This window comes from Podarcis liolepis (genome assembly GCF_965112155.1).
Source record: "Podarcis liolepis genome assembly, chromosome: 5".
Lineage (NCBI taxonomy): Eukaryota > Metazoa > Chordata > Lepidosauria > Squamata > Lacertidae > Podarcis > Podarcis liolepis.
The window spans coordinates 76,197,269-76,218,250 of record NC_139556.1 but is presented as its reverse complement, the minus strand read 5'-3'; the positions used below and the strand labels follow the sequence as shown (position 1 = coordinate 76,218,250).

The 20,982-nt window shown below is 42.8% G+C and overlaps 1 protein-coding gene across 1 annotated transcript in view; it reads left to right on the top strand.

Annotated features, from left to right (window-relative positions):
* SLC9A9 (solute carrier family 9 member A9) overlaps positions 1-20,982 on the top strand; it is a 266,215-nt gene that overhangs the window by 159,582 nt on the left and 85,651 nt on the right. The window contains exon 12 of the mRNA XM_083504179.1: positions 4,413-4,566. Coding sequence (XP_083360305.1) covers positions 4,413-4,566 — 154 coding nt within the window. The remainder of the gene's footprint in view (positions 1-4,412; positions 4,567-20,982) is intronic.

Below are 20,982 nucleotides of genomic sequence, written 5' to 3'. Positions count from 1 at the left end.
CCTTAATATATATCATTGCTGGATGTTTCACTGCCATTTTCTTTAATTGCTACAGTGGGCATTGCCCCAAAAGAGGACAAAGGACATGGATTTGCAATAAAAAATGCATAGGCTAATTTCATTTCCTTAAAAATAGTATTTTATTATGTATTTTAAAGATTAATTGTGATAATTTGTATGTATAGGCGCAAATTGAGAAATGATTGCTGTAATTTAAGTTGCAATACAGTACATCTCACCCTGATGGGGAAGACTGTAACCAGGTAAACAGTTTGCCTGCTCAGTCTTTATTCCAGGTGCTGAGTGTTGATAGGCAACTTTAACTTCAAGGCTGATGGCTGCTCTCCTTTCTTAGAATCATAGAGTTGGAAAGGACCAAAGCATCATCTAAGCCAACCCCCTGCAATGCAGGAATCTCAACTAAAGCATCCATGACAGTTGGCCATACAACCTCTGTTTAAAAACCTCCAAGAAAGGAGAGTCCACCACCTCTCACGGGAGTCTGTTCTACTGCCGAACAGTTCTTACTGTCAGAAAGCCTTTCTGAGTGTTTGGTTGGAATCTCCTTTCTTGTAACTTGAAGCCATTGGTTCCAGTCCTATCCTCCAGAGCAGAAGAAAGAAATCATGCTCCCTCTTTGATGTGACAGCCCTTAAGATATTTGAAGATGGCTATCATATCTCCTCTCAGTCTCCTCTTTTCCAGGCTAAACATACCTGGCTCCCTCAACCGTTTCTCATAAGTCTTGGTTTCCAGACCCTTGATCATCTTGGGTTCCCTCCTCTGCACACATTCCAGCTTGTCAACATCCTTCTTAAATTGTGGCATTCAGAATTGCACACAGTATTCCAGGTGTGGTCTGACCAAGGCAGAATAGAGTGGTACTATTACTTCCCTTGATCTGGACACTAGACTTCTGTTATTGTGGTTCTTGATTTTTAGACTGAACTTGGATCAGACACTTCTTCAAACAGAGGACTGTAAAGTAGAATACATGGCCACCCTACCTGGAGCACTGATGTTGCACATGACTTTCATGTTTCTTTGGACTGCTATCCCTAAATAGACTTTTGTTGCTCCTATGTTGTGTCATTCCAGTGCCAGAAAAGGAACTTCTTCTTTTCCCAGACTTTTTGCAAACATTAAATTGTTTTAGCTCAATTTTCTGATTTATGCTACTTGTTTTAGCACTACAGCCTTTGTGGCTATAATATTTAATTGATGCTTGCTTTATTTTGTAAGGCAAAAAAATTCCCGTGATAAATAAATGAAGTAACTGGGAGAGGCATGTTCCCATTCCACCACTTCATGTCGGTTGTCACTGCAAGGTGAAGCGCTTGAGCCAAACCAAAAAGAAAAGTGGGAATTATCCAGAGAGATAGGCTGAGAGATGGTGAATGGCCCAAGGTCACTCAGTGAGCTTCATGACTTCATTCCAACCTACCTATACAGAAATAGACAAATCCTTATGTCTTAACATGCAAAGTGCTTTGCAATTATTCAGCAAGCTGGCATAGTTGGGAGCACAAGGCACAAACAGAATCTAAAGCAATGTTTCTCTGAAATTTTCTTGGTGATTTAAAGCCCCAGAATGAGTGCATGTGAGTGCAAATTACGTGTCATGTTTATAAAAACAGGATTGTAAATCCCTTTTTATGGAAAGATTTTAATTTAAATTATTATTGCACCCTAAGAGCTCTTGGAAATTCATTTGGATAAAGCAGTTTCGTTTCCTGCCCCAGATGGGCATTCTCGGTATTATTCAGCACAATTCAGAGGCAACCTTATGATTTTCTAGGTGCAGCTGCATTTTATTGGTTGGAGAAACAAATCTAACATACTTCTCCTCTTCACTGGAGTGATGGGAGGCTTAAATAAAATTCATAAATATCTGTAAAATGTTCCTCGCATCTTGCTTGAATTACCTATTTAATTTAAAGAACTTGCTCATTACGTGGGCTTCACAATTTACGGTGTATCCCCCGCAGAAAACAATAATGTAGGCATGCTAAAAAGCCTTTTACATGTGCAAAGCACTGTTATTTTTTTAAATGTACCCAGGCCTGGGGAGGGGGTGCTTTTGTAAATGTGGCATACCATTTGGCTCATGCTTAACATACTTATTACCACCCTATGGGGAACTTTTGATGCATGGATCTGGCTCTCCCCCATTATTATCTTTCTGCTGTTTTATTTGGTCTCAGTAGGTGCATAACTTTGCCTTAGTTATAACACTGCAAAAGCAGCTCCACCTTATAGTTTAAAAACCAAACGTTTTAAATCCTTCTGGAAAATTACTCATTGCATTGCAATGGCGAATGTTTCCTCATTGAACAGTTCCTGTTTAACAAGGATGACTCTTGACTTTGTATGGTGGGCTATATAGTCCAGCAAAAGTTGAAGGTTTCTGCACACACCACACATATTTCCGTCCTCCTTCCAGACAAGAGTCATTATCACAGTTCATGGGCAAATTCCAGCTAGGCAAAACCACTCAAGGAGGGTGTGGACTCCCTGAGGAGCTGTGGTTTGGGTAGAGTCCCAAGGACCAAATAAAGAGGCCTAGGCCTGAGGTTCCTCACCCCCTGACCCAGAGGGAAAGCACAAGGCAAGCCAAAGATATTCACTCTCCTCACTCTTGACACTGCTTCCATGCTTGGGGAGGGCAGCAAGCGCAAGGAGGAGCAGCAAGACCAGGAAATTCCATGGGGTTGACAGTGGGTTGTGGACCTTAGTAAAGGTAAAGTGTAAAGGGACCCCTGACCATTAGGTCCAGTCGTGGACAACTCTGGGGTTGCGGCGCTCATCTCGCTTTACTGGCCAAGGGAGCCAGTGTTTGTCCGCAGACAGTTTTTACGGGTCATGTGGACAGCATGACCAAGCTGCTTCTGGCAAACCAGAGCAGCACACAGAAACGCCGTTTACCTTCCCGCCAGAGTGGTACCTATTTATCTACTTGCACTTTGAGGTGCTTTCAAACTTAGTAGATGCCTGATATTGCCAAGCCCAGACACCAGCCCTGAAACTTCAGCACTGTCCCTTGGAAGTGAACTCAACTGAAGGGGGAGGGCAGTCCAAAGGAATTATTGTTTGGGAGATAAATAAGATTCTACCTGCCATGAGAAAAATGCCAAAAACATGACTTCCTGACATTGTGATATTTGTTTTTATGCATGTTTCTGCTGAAGCGGAATAGATTCCCTCCGCCCCTAAAATGTTGTAAAGTTTATTGCGTACGAGTTAAACAGCAGCGCATAAATGAAATGTGATTCTCCCTATGCAGAAACACAAACATCTAAAAAGAAAATGGGTTTTGGCACTGTTTCCTCTTCCTCCCCAAAGAGCCACAGTCATAGATTTCTAAAATGGAAGCGTGAAACCAGGCCCTTGCCTTTCCACGTTCAAGAGCTGTGCTTTTGTTCCCAGAATATTGTGCTCTGAGCATTCCAATAATATATCCACATGGCATTCGCATTTCAGAGGAGCCTCTTTCTTTGACAAAAAGGCACTCTACAAGGCAGCTGAATAAACAGATAATAAAACATCATGCAGATTTTTGAGCATGTTTTTAGAAGAGATGTGACAGGCTTTTGTTCAAGTGGGCTTTCAAGGCCACTTTTCAAGATACTTTGCTTCACACATGTTTGGTCACCCATCTCTGGGGAATTCCCATAAGGTATATAGGTGTGTCTTGGCTGAAGGACCACACTGCAAAATTCAAAGTGCAATTTTCAAAGGATGCTGTGTTTCAGTTCACATATTGCAAGGAATCAGTGACCTTCCAGATGTTGTTGGACTCCCAACTCCCATCTGCCTCAGACACCATTGTGAATCAGCAGGCATGATGGGAGTTGTAGTCCAACAACATCTGGAGAGCCAAAGGTTCTTCACCCTTGACACATTATTTCAGGAAATGCAAATTAGGAAGGTTCTCTTTAATTGCAGACTAAAGCAAATTCCTCATTCATCCCTAGTCCAGGGTTAAGCACTGATACGGGTACCACATAATATCCCACATTTGTAAGAAATTGATCTTTTATTGTTGTAGCATCCACACTTTGGAATTCCTTATTGACATAATGCTGATGCCCTCCTTGCTTTTCAGCACTTGCTACACACATTTTTGTTTAGGCAAGCCTATCCAGACATGCAGAATGTTGACACATATTTTAATACGGTTTTCAGCTTATCATACAGCAGGCATGGAAGGGAAGGGGGTTGAATTTTGAATGTTTCAAATAGTTGTTTTCAGCGGTTTCTTCACTGGTTGTTTTATTCTTTTTGTAAACTGCTTTGAGGTTGTTGGGCTTTTTTGTACAATCAAGTGGTATATAAATTTTATGAATACAATGACATAAATTGTTTTCTTTCTCTCCCACCTGCCGTGCACCCCCACCCCCTGTCTTCTGAAGGTTTACGTGGTGCAATTGCATTTGCACTGGCTATCCGGGACACCGACTCTCAGCCTAAGCAAATGATGTTGACAACCACCTTACTAATTGTGTTCTTCACAGTCTGGGTGTTTGGAGGAGGCACCACACCGATGCTTGCATGGCTCCAAATCAGGTCAGTATTATCAATTCGTAATGTTATGTTGCAATGTCATCTGTGGCTTTGCTCAGTCACTACATTTGTTGCATCTTTGTATTCACATTATTTGTCGTTGTGCTTCATAACTGATATGCAGGAGACGGCTATGAAGGGTGCAGGGAGCTTAAAAACCAGGATGTAGACATTGGTGGATGAGGTGAAGCAGGTTCTTGACATCCCGTAATGGTCCCAAGCACAATTCAGATTTTTAGCATCTGTTTTCCCATGTGGTTTGCTTTCCTGGAGTGATTTCTTAGGGGAGTTATGCTGGGAGGTTAGAATCTTTCACTTAGAAATATTCTTGTAGATATTGCTGCTCAAACACCAGCTGCTATATGTAGTTGTTGTTCTGGATTTTGCTCTTGACTAAATAACTTGTTAGACCTGTGCTGATCCCCACTGTCTCCAAAAGCTGATCCTTGCTGTTTCCAAAAGCCACTGGTCTGGTCAGCTGTACTACCTTATACAGAGCTAGTCCAATATATTTTGTTGTCTGAAGCAGACCAACAAATAACATCCCCACTCTAGATGTCAACATGTGTAGTGGTAAAGGTAAAAAGGTAAATTACCCCTGGACTGTTAAGTCCAGTCATAAGCGACTATCAGGTGCGTCACTCATCTTGCTTCAGGCAGGGGAGCTGGCGTTTGTCCAAAGACAGCTTTCTGGGTTATGTGGCCAGCATATCTAAACTGCTTCTGGTGCAATGGAACACAGTGGTGGAAGCCAGAGTGCACAGAAATGTCGTTTACCTTCCCGCCGCAGAGGTACCTATTTATCTGCTCACACTGGTATGCTTTCAAACTGCTAAGTTGGCAGAAGCTGGGACAGAGCAACAGGAGCTCACCCCGTCACACAGATTTGAACTGCCAACCTTCTGACTGGCAAGCCCAAGAGGCCCAGTGGTTTTGACTACAGTGCCACCAGCATCCCTTATATGCATAGTACCCAAGCCTGATGAAGTTATTTTGGCACTTGGGGAATAAGATCTCCAAAGTACCTTTCCCTTTCCTGGCAGCAAAAATACAACAGTGATAAATTAAATAACTGACAATATGCTGCCCTTTCAGTATACCCAAAATCATCTGCCTGAGGTGCCCACCTCATTCTACCTAATGATAGGGCTGGCCCTGACCTTAGGCAAAGGCCAAATAAACAATGTTGTTATCTCCATTTTGTGTACAGGGTGTTGGATGCAATCGGTTATCACGGATAGTTTATTGCATATTCCTCTCATTTTTTTCATAGAGCAGGAAACATTAACTGACAAATCATCGTGATTAATTTGTTAATTTATTAACCGTAAATCTAAAATGTGGCTGGGCACTGGATTTTAATGGATGCTGTCAGTTTTGAAGGGATTTTCAGTGCTGCCGACATTGTGTTATTTATATTTGCAGTACGTTGTAAACCATTTAAACATGTCATTTCAGAATGACTTTCCCGATTATAAATTATTTGCCTTTGTTATTTAGTCAAAAGAAATCTAGGTTTATTTAATAAAAGATTGCCTGGACTGAGATACTGCAGTGTATCAAATTCCTTCGAGCAACCCACCTTGACGGTCCCATCCGAAGTAGTGAAAACATGGGCTATGAGCTGGAAGCCACTATCCCTTAACCTTTATCCTCCAACTTTAACCATATTGGTCTGCTAGTGTGTGAACTATTGAGATAATACCTAGGATGCACTTTATTTAGGAAAGTTGCTCCATAGAGACTAAATATTAGTCAAAAAATATTATGGTTACAGTCAAAGCTTGGGGCAGAGATTTTCCAGACAAATGGAAAGTGGAATGTTCTAGTGGATTGTTCCGTTGTTGCTTTGTATACAGTCTTGTATAAATGCACTGCTATTTATAGGATCATGGGGTTGTTTCTTGCCTAGACATTTTTTATTTAGTGCTTGTCTATATAGCTTGCAATCTACTGGTACTCTGCCTCCAGCCTCCTTGCTAACTTGTCTCTCCGCCTCCTTCTCTTTGGATTGACACTTAGCTTTGATCTTAGCTAGAGAAATGTCTATAGACAGCCCCCTTCTGAATGATACCTTGAATCATGAGGCCGTCTCTCTGGTAGCGCAGAATCTCAACCCTGCAGGTGCTTGAGCTTGGCTCTGTTGTAATTGCCTAAAGCCTGGTGGCGATAGTTCTTCAACTAACCCACATAGGATCCAGGCCAGGAGAATCATACCCAGTAGTAATTCATTAGAGGGAATGTTTAAGGCAGCTCTCACTCACATCAGTGCTTATTCAACAAAACAGTGGCAGCTGCCTTGGATGTTTTTGTTAGCCAGGGCAAAAACTGTGTTGTTCTTGCCATCTATTCCTTCATGATGCTTCTGCAATGGCTTTTGTGGAGTTAGCGTGTACAGTGATGAGTTGTGCATGGCAGCAGTGTGGCTAGAGATGCTGCAGGAATGACTGTTGGCATTGCTCCATTCACTCTTATTTCTGCAGCTCTTCTTGTACATTTTGCTTCATTGCTGAGTGCATTACAACCATAGCCCACTGCAGGCTTTCATGTGCTGATAAACTGATAAGTACTGCCCTGTAGCCTTTGTGTTATCAGTGCAACCATCTATAGTGATGGAGCCCTTGCACATACAGGTGTGCATGTGAAGACTTCCGCATGACCTTAAGCCCTGATGATGTCAGGTTCCCAATCACATGGAAGTTTCATACGTGCAACTGTCCATGCAAAGGCTCTGTCAGTACTGACAGTCCTGCTCTTCACATTGCAAGCTAGGAGGTAGGTTTTCTGGGGTCACCTCCTCTCCTGTGTTGAATAACACAGATGCATTAATCCTTAAAGGGCTTACATTGCATTGGCATTACTCCTGGCATAGTAGCAACCACTGTACCCAGCAAGACCATAAGGTCAAAGGGTTACTTATATTTTCTCTAGACTAACAAACTCCCAGAAATATCATCTGTTAGTTCTGTAACAAATTCAGTTTGGGTGATGGTTTCTTGAAGTGTTCATTGTTCTTGTCCTTGTTTCTCTCTTTTTACATTATGTATGATATAATCACCTTTTAATTGCTAGTTCTTATCCCTTACCTGTTTTAAGTCTTATGTGTTCATTTTATCTGTATTTTTTTATCTTATGCTGGTCTGTGACCGAAACAAAGTTTGATACTGATACTGTTCATTGTTCTTGAGTGTCCCCATTTGCTAGAGTGAGAATTTTCTGGGCTTTGAAGTGATGGAGGAGGCGGAATACAAAATGATATTCTCCCAGGTCCCACATCTGGTCTGGACTGGCTTTAAATACTTCCAGGACAGGCCTGGACCTTGATATGGATTTCTAGCCTTGTCCCTAGTGTTACAGGTAGCCTGACCACATGCCTAATCCTTGCCCCAGTCTTCCAGTCATCCTATCCACTTACATTTCCAGCAGCATACCTCTGTCACATGGATGGTGCATCCCATTTCACTGCTTGAAGCGAAATGAGAAGTGTTGTCCTGCTCTGCTGCCATGGCTGTGCTGCCATCACCAAAGCATCTCTTGACTAAATTGTGGGGTAGCAGGAGAAAGTGGCAGCACCGATGGTAGATTTCGGTGAGATCTAAATGAAAATTGCCACTGATGCCGGTGTAACTTGTCCGCTAGCAACAGGGGAGATGAGGCACATGTGGGGGTGGTGCCTCCCGAAGCAGCTGCTTCGACTTGCCTCATGGGTGGGCTGGCCCTGTTATGTCCTCATTGTCCATCCCTTTGTATGGATGCCTTGGCTCATACCCAGCCCGTAACTGTCCATGACTTTGGACTGACTCTCCTCTTGATCTGCCCCAGCATTCCATTTAGCCCTGGTCCCAGGTTAGCTGGAGTTCACACTGCAGCTGTCAGCTGCCTGCAGCCCAGTGCTTACAAGGAAGAGGGAGAAACGGAAATTGTGGCTGACCTCCTTTAAGACATGTCGAGGGCAAAGAAAATCCTAGCTTTGAAGGCTTAAGGTTTTCTTCCACTGCAATACTTATTCATAGCTTGGTTTAGACAGAATGCTTCTCCCACAATGAATCTCCTCTAAAAACATTTTTTTGAAATGTACATATCTGGCAGGATCTGCTAGACCTGCCATTTATTTGTGCACATATGTGTTTGTATTTTTTAGGGTTTTTTATTGTGATTATTGCAATCACTTTAGTATTTCTGTTGTGTTTGTAAGCTGCTTTGAGACATTTTATGAATAAAGCAAAATAATAATAATAATAATAATAATAATAATGTAGGTGCAAAGAGTCTCCACCACTTAAAGATAACATCTACTATTCTGCCATATGCTTTGCATTCATAATAGTCCTGTTAGGATGGCTTTCATTAGTGCACCATATCTATGCATACACTGAATAATTCATTTATATCTCAGCAAAGATTCTCCTCCTGCAAAGAGAGGGGAGTGGTTGCGGACAGGAGCCGGACTCCGCCTCGAGCAGGGGGTGTTAGCCCCCTGCCTCCCACTCACCTGGCTGGTGCCCACGCCCACGGGCAGGCACCCAACCAGGTGCCTGCAAGGGGGTGTGTATAGCAGCTTAAATCACTACGGCGCCAGCCTCCTGGCCTCAGTCTTCGTCATCTCGTCGCGAGTCAAGAGGTCGTCGCCGAGCTCACGGAAGACAAGGAAGTATTTGCGGTGGGGTTTTGTGTTTCTCCCGCTACTGGTTGGCTTTGTCTGTGCATTTTTGGTTAAATTACCTAATTTTCTCTCCTTCTGGTGCGGAGTGATCACAACCCCTCTTTTTAGCGATCGTGCTATTCCTTGCCGGCTGAACGGCCCAACCTTGAGTCTGCTATTGTGTGTGCGTGCGCGTGTGTGTGCTCTGCGTGTGTGCTGTTCTGTGCGTGTTTCCTTCCGCGTGTTTCTGAGGGCTCCCTGCGCCGCTAGACCCTCGAAATCTTTCGCCACCCCATTTATTTGAGCCTCATTGAGCTGTGTTGTTTCCAAAAAAATCTTGTAGCCTTCCCTTGGTTATCCCGCCCCCGTGTGTGTAGGTTCGAGCGGATTAGCTGTGCTCTGTTTCTCCCTGTTTCTCTCTGCAGAAGCCTCATTGCTAGATATTTAGAAAACCCCATTTTCAGCTAGCTATTCCCCTGTCTTCTTGTGCGTGTGTTGGCGGGTGATTTAAAGCTTTTAATGTTTGATGTATTATAGTATTTTAATATTCTTTTGGAAGCCGCCCAGAGTGGCTGGGGAAGCCCAGCCAGATGGGCGGGGTATAAATAATAAATTATTATTATTATTATTATTATTATTATTATTAATCGAAGGGGAACTGAGCGGAAGCGCTCCGACGTTGTATTGGCTAGTGCGTGTGTCCTGTGAGTGTGCCGAGCAACATGGAGTTCGAGTTTCCTGGTTTTCGAGACGAGGCATGCGTTGGGAAGAGCTTATGCCATTGCTGAGGGAGAAAGTCGCCATGTTCGGCCCTCCCGACATCCTTATCATTCAATTAGGGGGAAATGACCTTGTTAACAGCAGAAGTGCGGATTTGTCATGGAATATAAAAAGAGATTTGGATGGGATTGCTGCTTTGTGTCCCGCAACAACGGTGTTCTGGTCCTCCCTCCTGAAGAGAATTGTTTGGCGCGGTGCGCAGAACTGTATGGCCATTGAAAAAACCAGGAAACTCTTAAATCGGGCAATAGCCCGTTGGGTGCGCTTTATGAATGGCCGAGTCATTTCTCATGACCGTATCCGGATTGGCGACCAGGCCTTGTACCGGAATGACGGGGTTCATCTTTCAGACCAAGGGAATGACATTTGGTTAGATAGCATCAGCAGCAGCATTAGGGATTGGTTACAGCTGTGAGGGTACTGGCGGCAAGCCTTTTGGGCTCGGGTGGCGGTTAGGCATTGGAATAATGTGTTGTGGTGTGTCGAAGGGCTAGGTGTGGCCATCGCCTACGCCTTCAATTTTTGGGTATTCCGTTAAAGGAATCCGGCGGTCATGTATTCTGTCCGATGCCTGTGTGGCGGGAGGCCATGGCACGACCCTCGGTGACATCAGGGGAGAGCCTATAGTTGGATTAGCATCAACAGGCTCCACCTACTGGTGAATAAACCCCCCCTGTTTTAGACTCACCCCCCTCTGAGGGGGTGGAGTCAGCTGACGTAATCCAATGCCTAAGCCAATACCTTTTCACTTGCTGTAATCAATAAAGTCAGTGGCGTAGCGTGGGTTGCCAGCACCCGGGGTGAATAAAGTTGTGGCCTTTTCTTGCCCATTAACCTTATATCACGTGTCCTTGTGTTTTCATTCCACTATGCGGGGATCCAGTCCTCGAACCACAATCCCCAGATGAAAGTGAGGTATAAAAGTCACCGCCTGAGAACTTTATCATCTCAAACATGTACCCACAAATAGTCTACTAATCCACTTGAATCCAAATTTTCTTCTTTAATTTGTTTCTGGAACAAGCTGGATATATAGTTTGTGGTTAGGGCAAGAACCCAGAGGAGCCTGTACAATTGACACAGTGTTGGACACGACAAAGGCAGGAGGCTTAAGGAACAATTGCTCATTGGTGCTTTGCCCAGTTCTCCTTTTTCCCTTGGACTAATTTTGAGAAATGGAACCGCTCCAAGACAAAAATGTCTCCCTTCTACCTTATGAGACCGCAAAGGAGTTTTCGAGTTGTTTTCCTCTCTGATTTACAGACAGATTGGTAAGCCTGCTGAGCCAGCACATTGGCTTGGCTCTGTCTAGTGTTCTGGCATAATGGCGCACAACCCCCTTTTACTGTCTAAACACCTAAATAGTACCAAATAGGATGGGACGAGACAATTTGTTGGGAGAAGGGAAGAGAGGTCTGAATAATATATCAAATCCTAGACACTCACATTAAAAGTTCCGGTGCCAGTTCTAAAGAGAAACGTGGTGTTGGTTCCTGTGTATTAGCATCAGAATTTACGCACCCATTTTTCCCCTGCTATATATTTGAAGGTATAAATACATCCTTTCCCATCCCAGCAACTGCCTGGCACCTATGTGAATACACACCTCGAGCTTCTGCTCACAGCCACCTTATTGAGAATAAATAGCTATCCGTTTTGTGAGGAAGCCACCAACCTCCCTTGCTGTGCAGGATTAGCTTAATCAACTATCGGATCAAACGGGTTAAGGTGGGGAGGGGTGGAGCAAATGAGATGCTACAAGCTTCCAGTCTCCTCCTCGTTGCTTGGGGGAGAACATGATTTGGTTTACATCTAAAGCAAACCCTACATGATCCTGCTTTCAATATTATTTGTGCCTGCAAGGGCTTGGGGACAGTCATTCTGCTTCATTTGATTCATTTCCAATCACTGCATCTTGCTAAATTCCCATAACTTTTCATGCCCAAAATGGGGGACGTTTGTCCTACTTTTGTTGTATTGTAGCCCGTATGGACAGCAATAATGTGGTAGCTTTAGGGAAGCCTCACAGAGCATTAATAAATCAGAATAAATACACTGCTAATGCATTCTTATTGTGTTGAGAACATGTTGCAGAATACAACCGCCATAAAACACCCATCTGGAAGGACCCTCTAGACATGAATGACAATCGCTGGTTCCTACATGCTTTCTTTTTTTTTTATTAACCCAAATAAATTTATGAAATATATTAAAAGATACAAATAAATACAAATATGTACACATGAAGTGGTGTACATCCTAAGAGGGCTGTGCTAAAGGACCAACAGAAGGTCAATGCTTCCAATTGTGGGTCAAGACAACAAATACTGAACTAATTAATACTTTCAATCACACTGCCAGATAATCACCAGGCAAGAGGCATTGCCCCAGGTAACACATTCCCAGTGGCAGCGGCCTTTGTGTAGTAATGGAGTAAGAGAGTGTGGTTTCAAAGAACTATGACCAGAGGCATTCATGCCATGCTTTCTTAAACACATTTGCTATGCAGAAGTAAATTTCATTGCATTCAAATTATAAGAAATTGAGTGTAGAGTTGCAGTTTTAGAGGACTTTGTGTTGTCCATTTTACCGTGGTACCTGATAACCAGTTCAGTTTCAAAAGTTTGGTTGGTAATGCAACAAAATTCACTGTGCCTGAACACAGCCCTGGTCTATATACTTGGATGTGTGAAATTTTAATGACTCTCTATTGGTAAAGGGCACCTTAGGGAGAAAATAGTGGGTAAGAGAGACAAAAAGAGAAAGCAAGTGAAAAGAAGATTGTTTGCTTGACCAAATGGCAACTGCAATGCATTAAAAAAAATATTGCTTCAAAGATAATTTATACCATTGTTAAATATTGGCTGTGAGCTCCAGATGAATCAAGTTATTTTATGGTGTGTTTAGAAGGTCATTGATACGTTTTTTATAATGTCACTGAGTAAGATGTTGGCGACATTATTGCCTTGTAATTCGACAATTCCTTATCATTGATTCTATATATAGTTTATGCTTTGCTTTGCTTGTTTACAGAGCAGTGCCTAACAAACCTTCATGCAGACTTCTGCTGCAAAGCACCAGCTGAAAATAGCTAAATTGAAGCCATAATAAAGAGGCTTAGATAAAAAGCATGCAGACAAAATCTGGATTGGCATACAAATGTACTGAATAAACATAAAATGCCAGCACCTGTGTACCATGTGTGAGAGTTGGGCTTCTCTGGTACTTTGATTGCTTTTTTCTTATCTTCAATGTCAGCCAAGTTCATTGCAATTTGGATATACAGCTCAAGTGTCCGTCATCCTTATCAGATTTGCCACAGTTCCACTGGACTCAGCCAAAGAGTCACTCTGCAACACTATATATCACATTGATTCTAGCAGCAGCACAAAAAACCTTGCTGCATCAGGCATCAGAAACAGAGCACTTAAGTCTTCAGTAAACAGTTCCATCTGTGTACATTTTCAAGTAGATTTTCTTTAAAAGTGCCTCACGTCTATTTTTTAAAAAAAGAAAAAATGCACCCTTTAATATAATAAATTGCCACAAAATGACCTTTGTTTTCCAAACCCCCTTTTCGTCAGACTTGAATACGTTTGTTGCCATTCTGACCAGGCTGATTAGCAATGAACATTATCAGATGTTCATTGTTCCTTTCTTGATTCAGCAGCCCTGTCACCTCCTTGATATTTTTTTTTCCATCCTGATGATTTAGTGACGATCCACACCAGCACCTCTCCTGCTCCCAATAGTGGTAGCCTTTAGAAGAACATTGAAATGCCTTGTTGCATTAAAGCAAATGTCAAGCATTCTGCCATGCAACTCCGACATTACTGGGAAATTCAGAAATCTGGCAGGAATGCCCATCTTTACCCCCACGTCTCATTATAGGATGTATAGCATGCCCTTATATTAAGATGGGTGGGGTATAAATAAAATTGTTGTTGTTGTTGTTGTTGTTGTTGTTGTTGTTATGCAGCACAAAAGGCTATTGGCTGTTGATGGATCTATCTGCTGTTAATTTGGCTTTAAAAAATTAAATAAATAAATAAATAGGTGAGCTAGTGTAAGGTTACCAGATAAATAAATAAATAAATATGGTTATTTTTGTAATTTGTGTGTAATTTGGTATTTGTGGTTGTTGTTTTTCTTGTTGTATAAATAAAAAACTTAAAATAAAATAATATAAAATAAATACATACATACATACATACATACATACATACACACATACTACATGTTTGGGACGTTGATGCTGCAGCGATGGCGGTGGCAGAGGGGCGGCCACCGCCTTGACCTCAACCGCCATGTTTCCCCTTCCTCTGAGGCTTCTATCTCCTTTCTCCATGAGCCTGGGCAGCCCCTGAGTTGCTGGTTCTTCAGTGGTGGTGGTGGGGAAGCGGTGGTGAGGTTTGGGCAGCGCGATGCCTCCCTTCCCATTGGAGCAGCCCCAATCCCATTCCTACTTGCGTGCAAGCGGGAGGGGGCGGGGATTCCTCAGCTGGGAAGCGAGGCTTCACACTGCCTAACTGAGAGATCCCTGCCCCGCTCCTGCTTGGACGCAAGTAGGAGTTGGGAGGCTGCTCCGATAGGCAGCATGAAGCATCCCTTCACGGTTTAGTTGCTGGGATCAGGGAAGGTGGAGGCAGCCCATAAGCTGCATCTTAGAGCCCCTGCACCACCATCATATGGGGTCTTCCGAGCAGCTCCTGAAGCCAGCCAGAGCCAACTGCTCCGGGCTGCTGAGACTGCATTTCCCGGGGACATTAGATGAAATCCGGGGACAGTCCAGGGATGGAATTTGTCCGGTGACTTATTCACAAATCCGGGGACTGTCCCTGGGAAATGGGGACGTCTGGTAACCCAAGTGGCCATCTCAATGCCCCACCTTGCAATTCATGGTGCTAAATTAGTTATGCCGTAACAGAGCAATCCAAACCCCCAATCCACTGTACTGAAAAGTATCTGGATAAGGCAGAGTAGCTACTTCACCCAACTCTGCCTAGCTCTGCTTCTGTCTCCCATTGGGGTGAGCTCTGCCCATCATGCACTCTTCCCCTCTTCTAATTAACTGGTGGTTATTTAAGGTTTGTTTTGGAAAGACTTTGAACAACCAGTTACAAACAACCAGAAGTCATTGTGGTCTTTTTAGAAAGTCCATGTTTGCATAATCCAGCCAGCGCATCGTCCTGAACTTTAGGTAGACTTAAGACAGTTTTTTAAATTTATATGTAAAGTTCTGTAGCACACTTTAAATTCACCATGTCCCTGCTAATAGAGGTTACTTGATGTAAGCAGTAACCAAACTGCAAAAGTTAATAGCAGCCATAATTCAAGCTTTGAAGCCAATCAATGTTTCATGCTCGTTGCAAGCTGAGATTGCGAGGGTCGAGGGAAGCGTTTTTGCCATGTAGGAAAGCTGTGGGGACATCTCCTGTTAATATTCTACTGACATCATGTTTACTCATGGTCTTGTTCAAATATCCCATGATGATCTGTTTTCAAAACTGTCACTTTCTTAATAGCTGCTGACCAAGGATGTTTTGCTCACATCCTGATATGCCCCAAACAAGTCTTTGTTGTTGTTGTTCTGGTCTTGAAACACAATGACCCACAGGGCAATGGTTAGAGCAGACGCCTTGCTTGTGGTAGGTCTTGGAATCTCAAGTATTAAATTAAATAATAAATATGTAGGTCTCTGCCTTGGATTAATTTATTTTGGTATTGTTTTTAAATCTATTAGTTGCTTTGCAGCAGGAATGGGGTGAATATTTTTTCCAGCCCAGGGACCACACTACCTTATGTGCAACTTTCCAGGGGCTGCCTGCTATTGGTGGGCAGGGCCTGGGGCTGTTGGAAGAATCCACTGAAAATGGGATTATCAAGACATTATCCTTTATATCTACCCATTTTACACCCCCTCCCATCACAGCATGGAGTCTTGCGATGAATGCTTTTCTGCTTAGCTCTCTACCACAAACATTTTTTAAAAAAACATGTGCACTTTATATGTAAATGGGTTCATAAATTGCTTTGCAATGTACATAATTCACATATTCATTGATATATTATCGCCATTGTCCCAGGAGGTACTTCATTGCTTTTCATTTTTCGAAAGTGTTTGTTGAATTTGAGTACGTTGCATGTTGCTAGAGGCTGTCTATGATCACTAAGGCTACATTCCTAACCATGTCTATTCAGAAGTAAGTACCACTGAATTCATTTGGGTCTTATTCCAATATAAGTGGAGTTGGGGTTGCAGCCTTAAATTACTTCCTACTGTGAATTTTTAAAATCAATAGAATGCATCCTTAATTCTTGTTCTTTGCATGTGGAAAGAACTGGTCTTTTTTGTTACCTGTGGACTTTATCTGTGCTCCTCAAACTCAAAGCCTCAAAGTGAAGATAGCCATCTGGTTTTGACTGTTCATCTTTGGCAGTCCATCCAATCCATAAATCTTTGTCTAAAATCTTTGTTTTAAAAGTGTTCTTGCCTCACTCCTGTCCAAAAAAATAATACTGTATTTTTTCATGGGTTTGAGACCCATAACTGCTGCCTCCCACATTGTTTTTGCTGTGTTAGCAGCACCGAAGTGACCTGGACATTGTGCGTGAAGGTCCTGTGCTGCCCTCTGCCTCACTGAGGTGGTCCAAAGGAAAACAGAGCAAAACATTTGGCACCAGTTTGGCTGCAGGAACTGCCAGAAGGTGGTCTACAAGACACGATCCAACCATTTTAAGGATTCCACTCCTGATTTGTGTACGCTTTATTCCTTAGTCTTTTCCTCTCCCAAAGATGTCCTGCAAGGCAGCGGATACCCCCAGAGGCACGCTCCATTGTCTCTCAAGACAGATGGATGACAACAACAATAAATAATAAGAGCTGACATATGGGACAAAAAAATTGCAATTGTTTAAAAAGGCTCACTGTCGTGGTTATCAAGTTATCAGTAAAATTGTTTGGTAGTAACTGGAACATTTCCAGTTACTCAGCAGTCCTTGGGATGATTAGCAGCACTGAAACTTCTGAAAGAAATCCACTTTTCTTGGGAAACATGATGGCTGTGACATGAATAGTCAAGGGATAACCTAGTAGTGAGCACATAACTTGGCCTCAGAACTCCTGAAGATTGTGGCCCATCACACCTGAGAACAACACAGAAATGTGCTGCAAATCAAGCAATTAACAGATGTTCTTCTTGATGCAGATGGTGTTGCTTACATTACTACAACTCTCCAGCCACTCCAAATGATTAATTTTTCATTGGTTGGTTAGAGTGAATTGCTGGCACATGTTAAAGGCTTATATTTTGTCAGACCCAAGGAAAGGACAGTTACCCATTTGTGAGCAGCCTTTCTGCTTGCCCTCCTTACAGGTCCACATCAGGGGCAGGCAATTTATTGATTTGCTTTAGAACAATTTGGAAATCTAACTCCTGAAAAAGATTAAGAACCACAGGTTATGTGATAAATAGTAGTGATGCTATTTAATGGAAGCAGAATGAGGCTCGTTGCTCTGGTTACATTCAGGGAGACATGAGTATCTTTTTTCTTAATCAAAGATGGGGAACTTGTGGCTCTCCAAAAGTTATAAGATGATAGTTGATCAACCACAGGCAGGGTGGGCCGTAGTCAGGGTGGTTCCAACACATCTACAAGATTGGGGCATCTAATATATACTAATACTGAATTCAGGAGATGCATTATGAGTGCTATGTAGCCCATATGCTAATACTGTGAGGGGGGACCACAAGGTTTACAGTAGTACAGTGGTACCTCAGGTTAAGAACTTAATTCATTCTGGAGGTCTGTTCTTAACCTGAAACTGTTCTTAACCTGAGGTACCACTTTAGCTAACGGGGCTTCCCGCTGCCCCCGCGTGATTTCTGTTCTCATCCTGAAGCAAAGTTCTTAACCCAAGGTACTATTTCTGGGTTAGCGGAGTCTGTAACCTGAAGCATCTGTAATCTGGAGTGTCTGTAACCCGAGGTACCACTGTAGCACAAATAACCCAATGATGACTGAGGATACTGTGACTACAGAATGCTGAATGTCTATTGGGGAAACATGGAAAACTAGAAGGGTGGATGGAATGGGTGTCCCAAAAGAAAGCATGGCTGGGTGGAACACTGAACAGGAACACTCCAGACTGCAACAATTTATTGTAGGTCCTACTTGTTCAAAAAGAAAACTGAGTGTGATGACATGAAAGGGTTGGAACCAAATGTTGCATTTTTGCATAAATGCTTACTTTATTTGGCAGGAAAACTCTGTTGAATAGTTAAATTTCACCCCTAGAATCATAGAATTGTAGTGTCATCTAGTCCAACCCCCTGCAATGCAGGAATCTCAACTAAAGCATCCATGAGAGGTGGACATCCAATCTCTGCTTAAAAACCTCCAAGGAAGGAGAGTCCAGCACCTTCCCAAGGGAGTCTGTTCTACTGTAACAGCTCTTCCTAATGTTCTTCCTAATGCTTAGTTGGAATTTGATTTCTTGTAAATTGAATCCATTGGTTCAAGTCCTATCCTCCAGAGCAGGAGTAAACAAACTTGCTTCATCCTCCCTGTGACAGCTCTTTAGCTATTTGAAAATGGGTGTCATGTCTCCTCTCAGCCTCCTCTTCCCCAGGCTAAACATAGCCAACACCTTCAACCGTTCCTCATAAGGCTTGGTTTCCAGACCCTTGGTCATCTTGTTCACATTCCTCTGAACGTTCTAGCTTGTCAATATTCTTCTTATACTGTGGTCCCCAAAACTGAACACAGTACTCCAGGTGGGGTCTGACCAAGGTAGAAAAGAGCAGTACTATTATCTCCCTTGACGATGACACTATACTTTTGTGGATACAGTCTAGCATTAGCTTTCTTTTGCTGCAGCATCACACTGTTGACCCTTGCTGTTTAGGATATGACTTTGTCTGGCCAATGACAGTATGCTCTGGCTTCTTCTTCCTGGCTTCTGCTTTCCAGCTCCTGTCTGCCTACAGCTTAGTCTGGATGGTCTGGGTCCAAGACAGTGGTGTCAACTGTCAGCTTCCCATTCCACACCAGTATTGCAGTTGTTCTGATCCTCCTCCTGCCTTTCTCCTTTGAAATGCAAAACAATGCATCAACCAACTTTGTATAGGATGACCTAAAATTGATTCCACGAGGCATTAGTTAAAAAACTGTTCAAAATGCACATAATTGTTTCTCTTGTTATTAGCAGAATTTCATTTTAACATTTGTCAGGATGAAGGAAGGTCATTTTTGGAAAGGGAAATTTAATTAAATGAGGGAAGATTTTGTCCTAAATTAGTTCCGCCACACACACACACACACACACACACCTCCTGTCCCTCTCTCTCATTCTTTCTTACCAGTATTCAGCTTATGTCATATTTCCCTAGGGAGATGAAAATAATTTCCTAAGAACAACGCATGCATCGATTTGCTATTGAAAAAGAGGAAATGCTATCCTATCTGTACACAGCTATAATTTTCACCCAGCAACACTCAGAGCCACATAAATTTGATCATAGGCAGTGTTTATTTAAAGAGACTACATTGAGATCCTTACAAAGTTATTAGCTTTGGTACAATTCATGGTATTATGTTGATTAATTTTCCTTTTGCCAGAATGCTTTGCAAGCATCAAACCATACTTGCTCCGACAAAATCCAGGCTACTTTGGGCCACAAATGCTATTCTACATTTAAAGCACTCTAACAACCACGCAAAGAATCCTTGGAACTGTTATTTCTTAAGGTTGCTGAGGGTTGTTAAAAGACCCCTGTTCCCTTCACAGAACTACGATTCCCAGAGTTCCCCAGAAAAAAGGATTGGTTGTTAAACTGCTTTGGGAATTATAGGTGTGTGTAAAGAACAATTCTCAGCACCTATCATTTACTACAGTTCCCATGATTCTTCGGCAGAAGCCATGACTGTTAAAGTGGTATCATACTGCTTTAAATGTTTAGTGCAGATGGGGCCTTTGTTGAGCACAATTCTCCAGGAAGAAGAAGAAGAGGAGTTTGGATTTGATATCCCACTTTATCACTATCCTAAGGAGTCTCAAAGTGGCCAACATTCTCCTTTCCCTTCCTCCCCCACAACAAACACTTTGTGAGGTGAGTGGGGCTGAGAGACTTCAAAGAAGTGTGACTGGCCCAAGGTCACCCAGCAGCTGCATGTGGAGGAGTGGAGACGCGAACCTGGTTCACCAGATTACGAGTCTACCGCTCTTAACCACTACACCACACTGGCTCTCGGTGTCTCCTGTGCACCCTCTTTTAAGTGAACGGGAGCTACACTACAGTTCCCATTAATTTCAGTTCCATTTGTGCTGAGAACAATTTTGTGCACGGTGCCCATTTTCTTTCACAGGCGCTTGCCCCCTCCTTGTCCTCCAACAAAAATAATATAGCCTACTCCATGAATCCCTATAATAAAGTTTCCCTTTGAGAATCCAATTTCAACCATAACACTTTTGTTCATTGAGGTCTCTTTAGCTCCGGCATACTTTCTAGAAAGATAAAACTGACTTCTGCGGGAAAGTCTCTCAAATCCCCAGTTGATGCTGCAGAAATCCACCAAAGCCTGTAATTAAATGTAATGTATCCACAATGGTTAACATGTTCATTATTTGTAGAACAGCTTCGGGATTGGCCAAGTGAGCAGCCTGCACCTGTGAATTATAAAGCTACATCCATTTTCCCCTATGCTGATTTAAAACTACATCTGAGATATGTTAAAAGTAAGTGGGGTAGATGGATTCCCACATTCTGTTTTGTAAGTCTTCCACAGATTGACTGTGCTCATTGTTCCGCTCTGCTGGTTCATACAGAATGTCTCTAATTAATTTAGAAACTGGTGCATGCGCAGGAAGTGTCCTCCTGCTGCAGTTTTCCATCTCTTTCATTAATCACAGGGGTGTGTTTCCCTCCCAGAGCCAGTGTGGTGTAGTGGTTAAGAGCGGTAGTCACGTAATCTGGGAAACCGGGTTCGTGTCTCCG